The sequence below is a fragment of the Cryptomeria japonica genome, chromosome 8, assembly GCF_030272615.1.
Source record: "Cryptomeria japonica chromosome 8, Sugi_1.0, whole genome shotgun sequence".
NCBI classification, from domain to species: Eukaryota; Viridiplantae; Streptophyta; class Pinopsida; order Cupressales; family Cupressaceae; genus Cryptomeria; species Cryptomeria japonica.
This window is the reverse complement of record NC_081412.1, coordinates 540670786-540689769: the sequence shown is the minus strand read 5'-3', so window position 1 is coordinate 540689769 and position 18984 is coordinate 540670786. Positions and strand designations below refer to the sequence as shown.

At 35.0% G+C, this 18984-nt stretch overlaps 1 protein-coding gene across 3 annotated transcripts in view; it reads left to right on the top strand.

Annotated features, from left to right (window-relative positions):
* Positions 1-2135: 2135 nt before the first annotated feature.
* The window catches only part of LOC131051920 (vacuolar protein-sorting-associated protein 33 homolog), a 208623-nt gene continuing 191774 nt past the window's right edge, over positions 2136-18984 (top strand). For 2 of the 3 annotated variants that reach the window (XM_057986520.2, XM_057986519.2), the window contains exons 1-4: positions 2136-2566; positions 2657-2696; positions 3082-3162; positions 18131-18328. In XM_057986520.2, coding sequence (XP_057842503.1) covers positions 2514-2566; positions 2657-2696; positions 3082-3162; positions 18131-18328 — 372 coding nt within the window. In that variant the 5' untranslated portion in view covers positions 2136-2513. The remainder of the gene's footprint in view (positions 2567-2656; positions 2697-3081; positions 3163-18130; positions 18329-18984) is intronic. The other variant, XM_057986518.2, reaches the window with a different exon arrangement.

Genomic DNA, 18984 nt, shown 5'->3' with positions numbered 1-18984 from the left:
AGTGATAGTCATTCTTTGTTCAAAATGTTTTGTTATAATCAACTTCTTTCAAATTTTCAGTGCTAAATAGTGGTGATATTTATTTGAATATGGGACGTTGAACAAGAGAAGGGAATGTGTGGCATCATGCATATGGACAAGTAGACTAGCGAACAAGTCTATAATGATAACTTTATTACATATCAAAGTTTCAAGTGTTTTTGCAATAACTTATTCATTGAAAAACAATGTGATATATTATATATGTTTAGAGAGAGTAAAAAAGAGTAGAAGCAACAAATTTAAAGCAAAATATGTATTTTATTTTTTATGAATCTTTACTAGCAGTATTTACTATTTTCATTGCTTTGTCTATTTTTTGAGTGTATAATTTTTTTTAGTATTTGATGGGGATGTTGATTAGTTGAACTCGTATTTTAGTTGTTTTGTATTATTTATCCCTTATTTTTCTTTCATTAAACTTTTTATTTTTATTTTTTTAATTTAAAAATAGAATTTTACTTAAATCAAGACATATTTTTATTTTTATTTATTTTTTTTTAATTTAAAAATAGATTTTTTTTTAGTATTTGATGGAGATGTTGATTAGTTGAACTCGTATTTTAGTTGTTTTGTATTATTTATCCCTTATTTTTCCTTCATTAAACTTTTTATTTTTATTTTTTTAATTTAAAAATAGAATTTTACTTAAATCAAGACATATTTTTTATTCACATGTAGTAATTTCCCAAAAAATATTTTCGAAATATTATAATACTGTAGACACCTAAAATTGTCATGTCTAATTAAATAAATATTTTTATTTATTTAATTATCTAAGCCTAATTCCTCTATTAATTAAATAAATCTTTATTTATTTAATTAATTCATTTATCCTCTTCTAGCCTTATTTTTCATTTAAATAAATAAATAATTTTTTTAAAATTATCCTTTTCTTAAATTAAATAAATATCTTATTTATTTAATTGATCCCACTTCCTCTATTAATTAAATAAATCTTTATTTATTTAATTAATTCATCAACCTTTTCTACCTATGACACATGTCATTCATCTCTTAATTCATACACTACCTACCCCTCTCATTATTTTATTATTTTCTCTACCTACCCTCTAATCATAGCCGATCTCTTTTACACCTCTCAATCTTGTCCCTCCATTTCATATAGTGTTTTCTATATAAGGAGATGCTTCCTTCATTATCAAACCCTAACTAACTACTGGATCAATTGACTATACTACGCTTTGCACCTTCATATGCGATCCTACTTACAACCACATTCCGTTATTTGTTGAGCTCTTGTGCACATAAAATCCGAGAGCAAATATATCAAGCAAGATCAATGGAGATAGGAGGAATGGAGATCCAAATCCTATTGGACATGTGATGGTATAATCTTTGTGATTTCATTTGATTTGCATTGTCTTAGGTAATCTTCATATGTTATGGTGGATCTTTGTTGTTGTTAGGCTAGGGTTTTGTGGTTGAATCTATTTAGTCTTTCAACATTGTTGATTATCCATTTTCACCATATACAAATACCAATAGACACAAACTTATTTGACAATTCACAATCATTTTTTGTTCAATGATTCTTCTTGCTTGATTTGACTGTTGTTTGGTTTGAAATGTTCTAGTGTCATATGTTTGCTCTTTTCATGTAAGTTCTTCTTGCTTGATTTGACTATTGTTTGGTTTGAAATGTTCTAGAGTCAATGTTTTTATTTTTGATTGTAGCTTGGTTTTGTTTTGTTTTTTTATTTTATAATATTAAAAAAACATAATTAAAAAATTATTGAATTTTGAGAATAGCTTTTTAAAATTTTGAATTAACTAATCAACATAAGTTCTATTATCATATCATTATCTTTCACAACAATTTTACATTAAAGAAACTTTACTCAAATATACATTTCATTCTTCCTATATTTTGAACATTTCATTTCCATACAACCAATTTGATTTAAATCAAATATATCTATTGACATAATTTAGATATATTAGTAATTAACATCCTCATTTCCTAAGTTTCCTTAGCAACATTAAAATTATATCTATGATGTTGGGTGCCTTTCTTACATTCCAATTAATTAACATAATTACCGTTAAATTTGCGTCCGTAGTGCTCGAAAATCATCGTGTAAGGGTGTGCAGATTTGTCCATTACAATTCCTGTATCTCTTTTTTTTTTCTCGAAATTTACCGTGGAGCTGTATATATATGACTGACTGACAACTAGTACCAAAGTGGCTTCAAAAGTTATGTGTAACGACTGTCTTGTTCTTTTTAATTTTTTCATCACGACAGAGCTAATTTCGGAGCTCGGAAAACACATTCCAAACCAAGGGGAAGAATGGATAATCATCCATCTCCGTGGAATTTATGGATATACATGTGAAATTGCACATATGCTTTCATCGAACATTTAGCTTGTATTGATTAAGCACTGTATTAATATTGGCTTCACACTAGCCAATATATAAACTGTTGGCGAGGGCTCTGAGACTGGAAAAATGGCACAGATTCCAAAATTGGACAATGCTCCTATTAACATATCGCCATTCAGGTAAGTACTGTATTTTAGATGGATTTTTCACGATTTTAAGGTTTCTCTTTTCGGTTTTCGCTTATCGAATCATGTGTTTTGGTTTGTTAGGGATCAATCTAGAAAGGAACTCGTAAACATTCTGAATACGGTGAGTAAATTTGTCTACAAAATAGTTATCTGCAGGCTAATGTTTTCTGACAAATGTCTACAGAGAACTATAAATGTTTAGCTATAAAATAACTGCCTCAATTAAATGTCATCTACACTAGGCATCGTACTCCATAATCAGTTTTCGTAGAATAAAAATAATTTGTTAATTTCCAAAAAAATGATTATGGAAGGAACATCACTGAGGATTGAGGATAAGTTGGAGCTTTTCTATATAATCTGATTTTGATTTACATTTTTTTCTATACTTTACCATTGAGAAGGATTTTTCGTTAGAATCTGCAACTCAAAGTAGATAAAGTATCATTCTCATTTGTTTTGCCTTTTTTTCTGTTACTAAGTTGTGGTAATGTTTACAAGTGCAGATACGGGGTAAGAAGACGCTTTATTTGGATCCCAAACTGAGCGGGTCACTTGCTTTGATTCTTCAAACTTCGCTTTTGAAGGTAAGATGGGGACGCCTAAATGTGATTTTATTTTGTTTGTCGCTATTCTATAAATCCACCCAAAATGAATCTCATCAATTTCACTTGCTGTCCTGAAGGATATTTATTGAAAGGTCAGCTGGACTGAGTTAAATTAGCAGACAAATTCCTTAACTCAAGGTTTCACATGGGGGTAGCATAAGAGTTTATGTAAGTGAGATTATTTCGGGCTACATTAAAATAGTGGTGTTTCCAATGGTTTAGTAGGTTCCACCGTGCTTTAATTTTTAGAGACAGAAATAAGCAAATCGAAGCCTCCTAAAATGTTACTATTGATGTAGATGCTGCCCTTTGGCAACACATCTCCTAAGCAGATGATACAAATTTTCTTTTCCTCCCCTTCTGCAGCCCTTGAAAATCTCCCTAACACCACTCGCTCCAAGATTTTGGAATGATTCCTTTTTGGTTGTTTTTGAATTTGAATTAGCCATGTTTCATAGGGCCACCTGGAGCAGAAAATCATAGCAATATTTCCCTTGTCAGGACTCTTCCCTAAGTTCTCCCTAAGTTCTCTTTACCGGCAGCAACTAAAAAGCACAATTAGTACATAAGCACTCCATGGTGAGATTGTCAGCAGATTAGGGCTAGTGCAAACAATTTTCCTTTTCCCTTATGTGGAGGGCTTGTATTGTGAACCATTTGGATTGGCAACACTGGTGCAAGCATAGAAAATCATAAATGCTGACAGGGACACTCAGTAGTAACTTTTGCTAACCGCATAGGATTTCAACAGGATTTAGAAGTGAATAGGACAAAAAAGCTAATAAAAGAGCCATAACTGATTACTGAGAATGACTTCATTGAAATAAATTCAGCAAATGCTTGAGTAATACAAACTCAAAAAGAAGGCAGTAGCTTATGTCATATCTCAATGATTGTAGACAAAACATAAGTTCAGAATGATAGATTGCGAATCCTGTCTACACCTGTGGAGAAAGGGCTGAAGCTTTCTGCCAAAACAAACTCAAAGGTGATCAATGTGTCAGTATCTATTTTACAGCCACTAGACCAAACTTTAGCTATGCTGTAAATCAGTATCTAAACTTCCATGAGGTGAAGTTTGATGCACCTTCAAGCCTATCCTCGACTTTAAGACCGTTCACCATTTTTGAGACTTGAAGTTTCTTGTTGAAGGTGAGAGATGGGAGAAAATTTCACAGTTGTAGGAAATCTGATCACGATCTTATTTCGCTGTGGCTTTGATACCATGTTAAATTTAGTGATCAGATTAGATGGAGATAATTCAAACACAAATTGTTGAGACATGGACCAGCTAGGACTCGAACTTAGGACCTTCCATACGCTGCTGGAGTGCTCTACCACTGTGCTACTGCCCCTCTTGGACCAGTCCATCGTCGGTCCAGGTGTGGCTTATTTCCAACACCAACACCCCCCCCTTTAGCCACACCTTTCGTGCGCTTGGGGCTCCTAGCCTGGACCTGGCTCCTGGCTCTCATACCATGTTGAGCCATGGACCAGCTAGGACTTGAACCTAGGACCTTCCATACGCTGCTAGAGTGCTCTACCACTGAGCTACTGGCCCCTCTTGGACCAGTCCATCGTCGGTCCAGGTGTGGTTTATTTCCAACACCAACAAAAATGCATAGAATTTACCCTGGGAAAACCTTCCTCTTGAAGGTGAAAAACCCAGCAATGAAGTATATCTTTTATTCTATCAACTATGTCAAGTGACTTTACAAAGAATTTGCTTCACACTTGAAGCTATATATGAATGGCAACAATCCACAATAGAGAATATATGATCTGCTATGAAAGTCGTTCTTCCTTGGTTGATTCACAAACTGCTGTAGATAATCTTCTATCTGCTGATAGTGCGAACTTCCGTGTGAGTTCGATAATCTGCTGAGTGTGAAGATACACGATCTGCTTGCTGTGAGGATGATTCGAACTGCTGGAGATGATAGTTGATTCAATGCCTTGGAGGAGAAGAAGAACCGAACTATATACCCATACATTGGAGATGCCAAAAAAAATGTCTCCTTCAAAGGTTGGCTTCTTATTAACAATAGTGTCTCCTCATTAGAGATTAGTTATATTTTGATTAACACGTCTTTTGTTAGGAATCGGTTGTATTATAATTAACATGTCTTATAGACCAAGGGTGGCGGGTTTAGATATAAATGCAAATACGAATTACAAAGTAGATAAGTATTGAATCGGACTTTGTAAATGTGTAAGGCCGATAGGCCATTCACACATTTTCCATTTGCTATGTTGGCCAGAAGGATCCGACCATAGCTATCACATTAACAATATAGACCCTCTACCCAAAAACTGCATAGTTACATACAAAGGTGGACTGGGTCCTATTGTGACGTTTTCACACATCGCCCCATTGCAAATGCGACCCCCCTCTTTTTGCTTGTTGGCATAGGTGTTTTCCCCTAGATTGTATAGCTTGGCAATAGTTAAGTTTAGGAGTGAGCAAGTTGAGTAAGGAATTCCAAGTTCAGGATGGGAACTGAATGTGCAATCCACCGTTTGGACTAGGAAAATTCCTTGTTTAAGTTTAGAAATGTGCAATTGTTCCAAGGAATGAAAGTGGAAGTTGTCCAAATTTGAGACCAAGGGGGTGATAATGTTAGGATTTCAAAGTTTCGAGTCTAGAATCCATGGGCAAATGTCAAGATTGAAAATGTAAAAGTTGTCAAAAATGCAGAAGTGCAAAAAATGTTGCAAAGTGTTGTCAGGAAAAGTGAAATGAGGAAAATGCTAAGTGTGAAAAAATTGGAGAAAATTTCCAAGGAAAGTGATACTTGGACAAGGAAAATTCCTTGTCCGACCTTGACGGGATGGGAAATATGTTAATATAGATAGCATCGGTCGGATAAACCAAATGTCTAATTGGCCTTACGGCCTTAGACATTTGTCTTGTATTTATCCGTATATCTATCCTTATTATTCTGATAACATATAGATTGATCGGTTAATATTATGATTAATATTATAATCAACATTATGAATAATTAGTAACAACCTTGTGTTACTAATTATTCATAATATTAATTATATTATTTAATTTTGCAATTACCGATTTATTGTAAGTAATCACATCGGTTTGGTTGACCAATTATTTGTTATGACAAACCCCATGACATTATCGTGGGTATTGCATTGTCGATAAGTGCCGACGTGACTCCACATAGGAGTCACGACTTCTTGAGGAACATGTCGGTTCCACAAGGAGTCGTGAGTCCTTTGTGGATCACTGTTGCATATAAGTAATATGTCGTCAATAGAAGTGGAGGCAGTTAAGACATAGCAGATTGACAATCAGAAAAAGGTGACAGCCGTGGAAGTGAAAGGCAAGATTAATGTGATAACAAGAGCAATCAAAATTGTTGAAATAACATACAGCAGATATATTGTTGCACGTACAGCAGTTGATGTCTTTGTGAATAAGTACTATATTATAATTTAAAATTACCTATATATATATCTGATCCACTTTAACAAAATAAGGGAAATAACTTGATAAGGTTGCAATTTTTCGTTTTATAAAGAGTCAATATTTGAAGTGTGGAATTCCTATATTGAAGTTTGACATGTTTGTGTTGAATATGGAATTTTTGTTGGAGATACGGAAATTCAATGCACAATCCTAAGTTGTAGTAGGAATTCCAAAATGGAAATAAGGTATTTCATGGTTCAATTCTAATTGTCCCTCTCTAACTTGGGAATTTGCTCAGGAATTTGCCTTCAGAACATTGCAAATTCTTTGTCAAAGATGAAAATGCGCCCAACACTTCCCAAATTTCCTCTCCTAGGTGATTTAGCGTCCCAAATACCTTGGCATACATGAATTAGTGCTCATAAATTCCTTGTCACACATGAAAATGCTCTCGCAATTCCTTCTCTAATGTGAAAGTGTGCCCAAATATTTCCTTAGGTGAAATCCTGCCCAAGCTGTGGTGAGTCGACCAAGGTTGGATTGAAGAAGGTCGCTATTCCTTCTAACAAGAGAAACCCCGCTCATTTCATTGCTTGATGGTCAATAAAATGCACTTTAATCAAATTTCTCCCTACCTCTAAATTGTGTCCAAGGAGATGCATTGCTGAGTCAGCGAAGGCTTGAAGAGAATCAGGGTTTGAGGTGTGCTATTCCTTCCAACTAGTGCAATCATGTCCTTTGTTTGTCCTTAGCTAGTATGAAATCCTGCCCAGAAGGATAGGTGTCCAGGTCGGTCCTCTTGAGAGGAAATTCAAAAATTTAAAAGGCAAAACAATTGATCATTAAACATGGCCAACCCAAAAAGTGATTTCAATTAATTAAAATACAAACAATTAAGGATCAGGTTGGCCCTATTGGGGTGTTTTGAATTTAAGCTTGATGGATGTTATATAACGAGATCAAATTTGTTCATTTTAAACATCAATAAAATGCAATTTAAGGCAAATTACAAATAGCAGAGCACAGTGATTTAAGTCAGACTTGACGCGAATTTCAAAACAATTGCCTTGCACATTGGAGCAAATTAATTGCAGACTTGAAGTGCGAATTGTACCAGACATTGGAGGACATTCATACCAGATTTTGAATCAGGACTTAGTGCAAATTCTATCAACAGACTCAGACTTGCATCACAATTTTCAAATGCAATTTCCAGAATTCTCAAGTCATTTCCATGATCATTAGAGTGAAAATCAGTTGATGTCAAGGTTCAATTTGGAAGGGTTTTAGGAAGGTTTATGAGGTAGAATTCGTGAAGCAATTGTTGAAAAAGGATTGCCATTTAAATATCTTTTGGAGTCCTTCAACATAAATTCAGGAATGCAAGATTCTAGTTTTCATTTTCCTATCAATTTCTTGCATTTTACTAACTTAGGATTTCATTTGCTATCATAATTTAAGGACTTTTCTTTCTTTTTCTGATTGATTGCATGTGATGATGAACACTTCCAAATCAAGGATTGCTGGAGGAAGGCAAGATTCACAAGACAACATCAAAGTGAGGAATTTCCAAGTTGTGGATACAAAGAAGACTGTAGTGCAATGAGAAGGAATTGAAATATGACAAGAGGGTCCAAGGAATGATGCATGGAAGCGTATAATGATGGTGTGCAACATGAGGATTCATTGACCTTGGATTACCTTTGGAAATCCAAGATCAAAGGAAGCAAATGACAACCATTTCAAGAGGAGAAGATGAAGACAATAAGGTTAAGAAGGACAATATTCACACTCGTAAGAAATCAGGACAAGGACAAAGAAACAACTACTACAAGGGGATCAAAGATATCAAAGACATGTTCCACATTTCAAGAAGATGTCAAGATGCACAAGATCAAGGAGAAGATGAGGATTAGTTCAAACATGAAGAAGACTCCATAATAATGGCGAACAAAATCGAGATGATAGCGACATTACAAGGTTCCCGAACATGAGAATGAAATGCAAAACATCGCAAGGAGGATTCTTGAATGTCAAGATGGAAAAGTGAAATGTGATCAAGGAAAGAAGATAGTTCCAGAAGAGTTAATCAAAGTTAGAAACTTTATCAAGATGATACAATTTGGGAATATGAACCATCAAAATCAATCAAGCAAGGTGATGATGTTGAGTATCAAGAGATATCCATGCTGAGGTGGTGCCCATCATAATCAACCAATTCATGGATGCCATGTCAACATTTCCAAATGCATTGAACCTAACTCATTAAAGGAGGAGCAAGTGACTGAGAAGCTATATCAAATATTATCAAATATACCTAACCTCATTTTTCATTGGTCCACATTCAAAGGACATGTGTCTAAAATGTTGTAATTTTCTCATTGGTCAAAGAGGTGTTAGTTGTAACTAGCCCTAATTAGGGTTTTATTGTTAATCTTGGCCATTGATTTCAAACCAATCCTGATCCTCGAATTGTAACTGGGATGTCTTTAAAAGGCTTGGCCTTCTGATTTGTAATCTCCCCTTTTCTAGGTGACATGAGATGAGTAGGGGTTGACCTACCATTCGAGTTCCTGTAGGTCAATGACATGGTTAGGGGACTCATTTTGAGGGTCATGGAGCTTTGCAGGGGCTCTGTGAGCCGTTTCGGACCTTCAGACGAGGTCTCCTATTTTTTAGGGAGAACTGGCAGTTGACTGAATGACCACCTGGGGGACCAAGGAGCAGAGCAGGATCCTTTTGAGCAGTTACAGGTGTTTGAAGAGAGGTTCCTACTTTTTAGGGAGATTCCCGACCTTTTAGGAGGTTGTGGCAGTTCCATATTTGAGGTTCCACGGGACCATACTATGGTTTCAGTTTCAGGAAGATTGGGTGTGTTTCCTAGTTTCTAGGAGCATCCCTAGATTTTAGGGATGGGACTGCCAGTTAGCTCAGCTTTTCCGGCATCGGTCACAGATAGGTGACAAAGTTATATTCATGATTGTTTGGTTATTTTGGGCTGTTACTGGATATTTGGAGATATTTTAATATATTTAAATATTTCCTAAGTTAGCGATTAAATAAATTAAAATAAGGCTATGTATTGAGTCATTTCGGAGTAATAAGGGGTTTCTGGCTTCATTTGGGTTGATATGCCTATGTGTTATAGCTCATTGGAAAGGTCTTGAACTTTGCTACATGATTCTCACCTTTCGGAGTCTTTTTGGATGCCTGACGCTATTTATTTGCAATTTAGTGTTATTTTCCTATAGTTGACGCCATAATTAGGAAATAACACTCTTTTCATAATGGGCCAACTTTACTCCCTTTTAGGGTTTGGCTTGGAAAGGAAAGGAGATATAAGGAGATGAAGACCTAATTGTTCATTATCTTTTTACACAATCAAACTTATTTTGTGAATTTGCTCTGAGTGAGTGATTCTTCATCTGGGACGCAAACCCCAAGATCTGGACTGGCTGGGACGTAGCCCTCAGCAGTTATTGGCATTGGATTCTTCAGGCAGAGTGCATAGTTGATAGAGATTGAGTACGCCATTCTTCATTGTGGATTCAGGTTGCAGAGTAAGGGTTTCAGCATGGCAGATTGATTCTTCAACTTGGGCGTGATCCTTGCAGCCTTAGGGCCGCCATTTGCAGCAGGTACATCCCATGTGGAATGTAAGGAATGCATGTATTCAGCCTTAGAAGTATTCTTGATTCATGATATATTATTTTGTGAAAAACTTGGAAGTTGCAGGTCTGCAATTTACAACAGCAAGCAGGTTTGAGACGAAAACCTCAGATTTGGTCTTCAGGAGGATGAAATCCCTTCTATAGGAGGCACGTGGAACACATCAGAAGCTTGTTTCAGGCATATTGAGGGTCATTTCAACAAGCAAACTCAGTAATCATTAGCAGCAAGGTCCTTACATCAGATCTGAGCAAGAATATATTCAATTTCAGTGCATTACTTATTTCTTTTGGCAGCTGTACTGTTTCCCAAGGGGGCCGTACCATTATAGATGGTTGTGGAGTGATAATAAATAAAATGGAGGGTTTTAACTCCATTTCTTGTTCTTAACTTCATTCTTAGGGTCAGCAAGGACCGTGTAGAAGAAATCATAGTCATCAGGCTTGAATTGAGATTAGGGTGAGCAAAACAGTGAGGATTTAAGGCTAAAATTGTATAATTTTGCCTGGCAAAATTTGGATTTCCAGCTGCTAATTGGGTTTTTGGCCCAATTTGTTATTGGTAATTTATTTGGAGGTAGTATAAGTGTATTGGTACATCTGGACTGCCCTTGTACCTTCAACTCATGCCTGTATCCATTTCTGGATAGCAAATAAACAACAAACCCCAGCGCTGGATCCGTGGTATGTTTCTAATTGTTTTGGTGAATGTATCTTCACTCCTAGTTGAACATAATCTGCTGTCATAAATAAAATCAGAAGCTGATATCTTATTTTGAGTTGAATTCTATGTTATTATTAGTTAATGGTTGCAATCCCCATCACCAAAAAATAAACAACACTTTCTGCATCTTCTGTCTAGTCTCTAAGAACACCAAAAGGCTCTGAAAGATAGTTTATTAATTAAAACTTATCCAGGGCAGCAAAGAATCCATTTAGGGATCTTTCATGGTTTATAAGGGTTAAGAAGAGTTAATAGTTAATAGTTAGCAAATAGAGTTAGAAGTAGCAGTAGGAGGAGGAAGCTAGAGATTGTTGCCAAGACTTGTTGAAATCAATACATAACTTTCATTGAAGCTATGGTGTGTCTTGTTTCTACATTTTGTATGGTTTCTTATTACTTCTCAAAGTTTATTGAAGTTCATTGATTTTGGTGGTGATGGAAATGTTGTCATTGATGTCAAAGGAATTTGGAGAATCATGGAAGTTGATGAACATAGTACGGAGATTGATGAACATTTTAGATTAATATGCTCTACATGGTTAATGCTTTACAGTTATTATAGTTTCAGTTTGATCATACATATGTATTATAGTTCCCAATTATTATCAGTGAATGGTACAGCAAAGTCCAATCAGATATTCAGTCTTATGATAGTAATCTTTATGTCTGTATGATCAGTAGTTGATCAGGAGTATGTAGCAATCAGATATAGCAGACTGATCTTTTTTATAGTCTGATTATACAGTCTACGATAGTGGTCGTCATGATGGTTTGACAGCGATTCTTCTTATTTCATGTTGAAGAATGGTCAAAGTCGATGACTGAGATTGAACAAGTGTGAATTATGTTGCCACGTCACAAGAAAGAATGACACATCAATTGAGAATAGAAAATGACTAGCATTATAACCATCGAGTTATATAATTAATGAAAAGGAGCAGCGATGTAATATGAACAGCATGGTGGCCAACTGAATAAGATTGCTAATGATTAAGGTGCGAATCATTACGACAATATAAAGGTGTGAATTGGCAACTGAAGAAGGAGCGATATTATTAGCGACAATAATATATCACAGGATGGATGATGTAATATGGACAGCAATTCAAGGACATCGACATTCATAAGAATAGCAATTTGGTTAATGAAACACAAGAAATTTTAAAGATGGCAAACCGATTACAAGGAGATACGATTCATAAAAATAAATATACGTCATGGCTGTGTGTAGTCAATACCAAGGAAACAAAATTCAAGGGCTGGTGTGAAGACTACAGGAGGATATCGGGATTCAATAAGTGACTAAAAGAGATGCAGATAATGAACAATTATGAGTTTCGCCTTTAACAAAGAATACTGACGTTATTACGAAAGGCATTGAACAAATTAATAAGTGAATTAATATGGAGCGGCTGGGATAATGTATGACAGCGATCTGTATAATTATCAGCACGTATTGTATGCAGCATATCAAGTGGCAGAAAGTTTATGACTTGGGTATAAGGTATGACGTGTTTGGATTGATTGTCCAATACAGGCAGTGATTTAATTGAAGCAGCGATTTCACAATGAATTAAGGAGACTAATCAGATCAGCGATTAAGGAGAAAGACAAACATTTGTTGGCCGACTACATTTGCATATGTTATATCTGTGGTCAACATCTTTGGAGAATTAAGAGAACGACGACTTACCATGGCCATGTTCTTACAATATTGTCGACTTCATCAATGGCAGGGACCAGCGTTCATAATTCTTAATACATTGACTGACTTCATAGTCGATCATCATCATTGAAGCAGCAAATTTATTAAAGACAATTGTTAGTGACAGCATCAAAATCAAGCTAGCTGATGATGCCGAAGTTAGTTATGCGGAAATTCCACCGCTTTTGTTTAAGATGACAAATTCATCTTAATGATTAATGTTGCCGACTCAATCAACAGCCTACTTCATCTTTGATTGAGTGATTAAGTAATCATTAATACGGCGATTAAGAAGACAGTGTAATGATTGATTCATTACAGCGACTAATTTCAGATAATCGTTCTATATGTTGTGCCATAGCAAACAGCGATTAAAATAAAACGGTGGCTAACAAATATTTAAATATTAACAAATTGTAGCGAATGTAAGGGTGCAATAATTATAAGAGGAGACATATCTAAAGTCAGAAAGTCGTGACTATATAGTAGGCAGTGACTACTTGTGCGAAGGAAAGCAACTCTTAAAGGAAGCTGAAAGGTATAAAATCATATTGTGAATGGGATGTAAAGGGGAATAGGTGTGGTATGTGTGCGGTGTGAAGAATAAAATAAAAAATATATATTATGGAGTGGAGATACGTGAAATACATTTAAAATGTGGAGAAAAAGAAAATATCAATCAGACTTACACAGATCTGAAAATGAAGTTATAGAAGAGAGATCACTGCAGATTTTATCAAAGAAAATCATTCCAGATTTGTAGTGTGTGGTGTGTAAGAGAATAATTCTGAGATTATAACTCAGAAAATAAAGAGTTCTCAGAAGTGTGCTGTGAATATGTGTGTAAGTATAATGCTGAAGATATAATTCTGAATGTAAAGTGTAAGGAAATAAAAGAATATATACACAGATAATCATGAAGTGTATCTCAGATTTGTATTGATAAATATATGCAGTTCATATATGAAAAATAAGTGCAGAATATGTGTAAAAATTCTATACAGACTTGTGAAGGAGAATATATATAGTTGTGAAAGAAATATATGCAGACTTGTGAAGAAGAGAATATGCAATTGAGAATGGAATATAGGCAGATTTGAGAAGACCAAATTGTCCATCATCCGTTGTTATAGCAAAATTCAGATTTAAATGAAGTGGGTTGGTGCTCATTAATTCTGGATTGGGGAGTTGGTGCTTCCAGTGGGTTGGTGCTCACAAATTCAGAAGTGGGAGTTGGTGCTTCTAGTGGGTTGGTGCTCACAAATTCAGATTTGGGAGTTGGTGCTTCCAGTTGGTTGGTGCTCACAAATTCAGAAGTGGGAGTTGGTGCTTCCAGTGGGTTGGTGCTCACGAATTTAGATTTGGGAGTTGGTGCTCACAAACAGAGTTAGGGGTTGGTGCCTCTAGTAGGTTGGTGCCTACGAAATATTGTAAAAGAAGAAATATATAAAAGCATTGATTTACCGTGGTTTTCTCCCGTTAGGGTTTCCATGTATACATCTTGTGTTCTACTTGTGTTCATATTAGTTAGATCACTTATGAATATTGGTATGGAATGAATATGTTTATGAGATAAGTTATATATTTATGATTGAAGCTGAAAAGGTTTAAATTGGTAAAAGATTGTTGTTATACTGATTCACCCCCCCCTCTCAGTATAACTGTGTGCTCTTCAGGTGGATACATGTGAATATATTTGATAGATTCCTTGGTTCATACCATTGGTGATTTTTTGATTGCAAGTTGCTTTGCATGGTTAGCCTGGACCTTATTTTGGGCAATAGTTTGATTGTGAATGTTTCATTTGGATTGCCTAGTGTTGGGTGTTTGAATGGATTGTTCACAATATGCAAATCTTTCACTATTTTAGGAGATTGCACTTTTTGTATGGCGTTGTGAGCTATCTCTGGTTAAGTAGAAAGTAGTTCCATGGGGAATTCATCTAATCTAGCGTAATACATTACCATCATTGTCCTTAGGTCTTAGATTAGTTTTCCTACCTCTTTGTCCCTTTTGATATTTCTTTGTTTGAGCAAGTTAGTTTCCAAGTTCCAGCTACGATTCATAAGTGTAAGTCCTTTTGTGATACTAGCATATCACATCATTTCAACTGAGACTATCTGATTGCATTGTCAAGACCTGACTAAAGAAACCTTGGGGTAACCTTAATTGATCACATTGTTCAGCATTTGAGGTTTCTTTGTTCAAGAGAGGATAAAATACTTATTATTTTATTCTGTGCTTGAGGTGTCATAAAAATACATTAACAGGCCCACTAGCTAAGAATTATTATATGTATAGAATAAACAAGGTTCATAGCACTTGACAATGTGAAAAGACGAAGCCAATGCTTCACTCTCCATGTTTGTCTTTAGATCAATGGAATTTTTTCTTGTATTATAGTTTGGATGTTGTGTCTCCAATTTTAGATAACACTTGCTTGCAGCAGTCAGGGCTGTCCAAGCAAATATCGAGACGGCTTAGATACCTGACTGTTATGGTTTCTGTGAGGTCTGGTGTAGTATACCCACTTGATATACTAATGGAAATATTTACACATTCGGATAGGAGGAATGAAATAATTGATGATTTGTCGATAGGCAAGGGAGTGCATATAAACAAGAGACAAGGGACGCATAACATGAGTGTATATACAAAGCAGCTCTTGAATAACTAAAAGTGTTAATCAAGTAAACAGCATGCTTTCCCTTTGTTGGAAATGCTTTAACCTTGAAGCAGACAGAGAAAATAGGTGACAAGATCTTGATAAACTTTCAGAGTAACATCACATTTTGAATCTGGATTGATAGATTCATTATCAATCATCATAAGCACCATGTATTGTTATTAGCCAATTGCTAAATTTTTCTGTTATGAATATTGCTGACTTGAAACTCCTGTGTGTCTTTGGTAAGTCTGATTATCAATATTTTTATAACACCACCATTTAAGTTGAATATGTTCATTGTAATGAGGATGCCGATAAGGTTCAATCTTAGGTATTTTGTTTGCAATTAGTAATATTAGTATTCCTTTCAACATAGTGACTGGACAATAGTGCATTGAAAATTTAGCACATATCTTTCTAAAAGGTTATAGCACAATCAACATTGATTGCATTTTAAAACTATTTACTTTTTTATTCTTGTGAATATGATTGTTTATGATATCAGTTTGAATTTCTTTTTCAAAGGAAATTTTGACAAAAGTTTGAAAAGCAAGTTTCGAGAGAAGTTGTGCCTGAATTTCCTTATCCAGCGAGATCCAAACAATTCGAGGAGAAGTTTTATCATCAACCATATTCAATTCTTGTTTCTTAAACTCTTATTTCTGATTTGAGATGCTTGATGTGATTAGGAAGAGGTTGATTGTGATTTTCTGAGGAAGAGATTTTCTTGTAGGTCAAGTTAGGGAAGGTGAAGAGATTTTTTTTGTTTTCTAGGGATTCTTTTGGGACAATAAATAAAGTGCTGGACTCAGCACACCTACTATGATTGTTATCTATCTTACTTGCAATTCTCATTTCAATATTGTCTTTTTCTGTAACTCCTTGGTAGAGTTCATCTTGACACCCTAGGTTGCAGGATTTGCGATTTTTATTCTCTTTCCTTTCAAGTTTGATTAGGAACATCCTTCTCTGCTAAATTTTTTTCTAGTACAAACCATCCTTTATCTCTCCCTCTTTTGTATTTCATTTGTCTGTACCCTCTGAATGGCCTTTCATGCTTCCATTACTTGCCTTTTTGGTGGCATTGTGGGATATGCCGCTTTCTTAGCTTGACTCCATGTTTGAACAATTTGCAAACTTCCATTCTTACCTGCATACATCACTGGCCTGTGATTGGGACACTCATTAATGTTGTTCTCTCCTCGACCACTCTACCAACACCATCCTTGCAATCCAAAGCCTCTCTTTTGTCTCTCCAAATGAAAAACTTTAAAGTTAAAGTTTGGAAAGAGCTAGGTTATTAAAAAACGAGAAAAACATTAAGAGTTCTAGAAAAAAGTACCCAAATATTCATATAGAAGTTTTCTTGACATTAAGATAACCTGTAAATAGCAGATTTGAAAAGTAAAATCTCCTCAAGGTAGGCATGGATACCAGCTTGGGTGTAAGAGTTTTCAAGAACAGCACGAGCCCTACAATTGGTCGAGGATTTAGTATTTTGTAAATTACCTACATAAACACATTCAAACAACTGTCTTACTCAAATGCTTAAAGGCCTTTCTAGAAGCATGTTACCTTCTATTCCTGAATTTTTTTTGCATGCTAGATAATTCTGAATGATAAACCATTTTTTATTAAATTTACTCTAATATTCCAAGTCCTAAACCTATGCTTCTTGTTTGTTCTTTTCATTTCTTCTCAGGTGGTATAAGTATATACTCTGCAGATGTTGTCTCATCCACTTTGCATTGTGGAGTTAGGCAATTCACTTATAAAGTTCACCTACATTGTTGTAAACAGAGTAAATTGGAGGCAAATTTTCTAATTGCACATCCTTAAAGGAGTTTTTGTCCATATTAATAGTGCACAATGCCATCAGTGACAAGTATATATCTTAATATAAATGATATTTAGGGAGGAAAATTCAATATTACATTGGAATGAGATAAAAATGTCGTGCCCATTTTTGATCTTGCATTTTTCTGCACAATCTTTTTAAATTATGCCATGATTCTCTTAAATTGAACTCATTTGAAACATAACAGCTTTCTTGTCTCTTTTAACCTTTTACATAAATGTTTTTTTAACCACTATGATGGCTTGAAGATTTGGTAAGAACTGGATTGGTATGAAAAAAAAAGATTATGATATGATTGATGTAGCATTAGTAGCTTCTTAATTTCCTTGAGATGTTGGGGCACAGATATGGAAATAGGGATGCCATTTCAAATGAGGTTATGCAAGTAATGAATAAGGGTATGGCTATATTATATAATATATACAAATATAATCACTAGGTATGGGAATGGGGTCCTTGCTGTTATACAGGAGTTTCCTGGTGGCAATGACATTTCTATTTTATGATATGTTGGCATGTTAAGAATCACTGGTTGCAGTTGCTGCTTATCAATATCATGATAGCAGTGGTGGTAAGTTCCGACATTAGCCACTTTTTCTGGAAATTGGGTTTTCTGAATCAGTTACTTGAAATATGAATTTCCTCTTTTGTTTTTCCAAACAATATCGTAAAGGATGCAATGAAACATGAGACATATAGAATAACATTTCGTCTTGCACGTTTCATATGTGACCACTAGTCTTAGCTATAGGTGATCTGACATGTATTATATCGGTGGTTTATGATGAAATTTATTTTCCTTTACTATGCTTCAGATCTCGAGTATTACTTCAGCAGTTAAGTGTATCTGTGCTGTTGGACATCCAACTAAGATTATATGTTTTCTGAATGCAGGAACATGGTGTTGAAAACCTGGGCCATCTCTCAACAAACCCTATTCAGAGTGATTGTAAAAATGTTTTATACCTCGTTCGTCCTCAGATTAATTTGATGAAATTGATATCTGCACAGATTCAGCAAGATGTTAGGCAAAATTATCAACGAGAATACACTGTGATTTTTGTTCCACGTCGCACTGTTGTTTGTGAGAAGGTGGGTTCTTTGAGTTTCCATTTTATTTTTTGAGAATGGTGTTATTGCTTAAAGTCAAATTTATTTTCTTTGCTGGTTAAATTTAGTTAAGATTGATTACAAGATTTCCTAGAATGTAAATTAAGGATAGTTCTTGGGTATCAGGGGCATTTATGTCAAAATGGCACAATGGACTTGGAAAGTGTGGTGCTTTGTAGTTTCTGCCTGTGATAACCCCCAGGTGTAATTTATGAAGTGATTATAATATAATATAAATTTTACTTACAAGAGATAATATAATATTTTATATAGATGATTCCTAATATAATAAACATTATTATTATTAAACTATCATACTTATATATATATTTATATTTTTTTAATAACATAATAATACTGTTATAAATTGTTAAACTTACATGTTCATATTATTTAAATCGTTTTATGTTAATCACCAAAGGGTAATCAACAAACGATAATCACCAAACACCAAACGATAACATTTATCGTATCACAAATTGACGATGGCAATAAATCGAATTAAGCATAACCATGATTGGCTGGGAACGATGATAAGGTTCACCGCCAGTTGCCGAGTGGGCACACCTCTTCGTGGGGTACAGGCACATCCCTTCAAACCAAACAGGCACACCGGTAAACATCGTGACTTTAGTGAG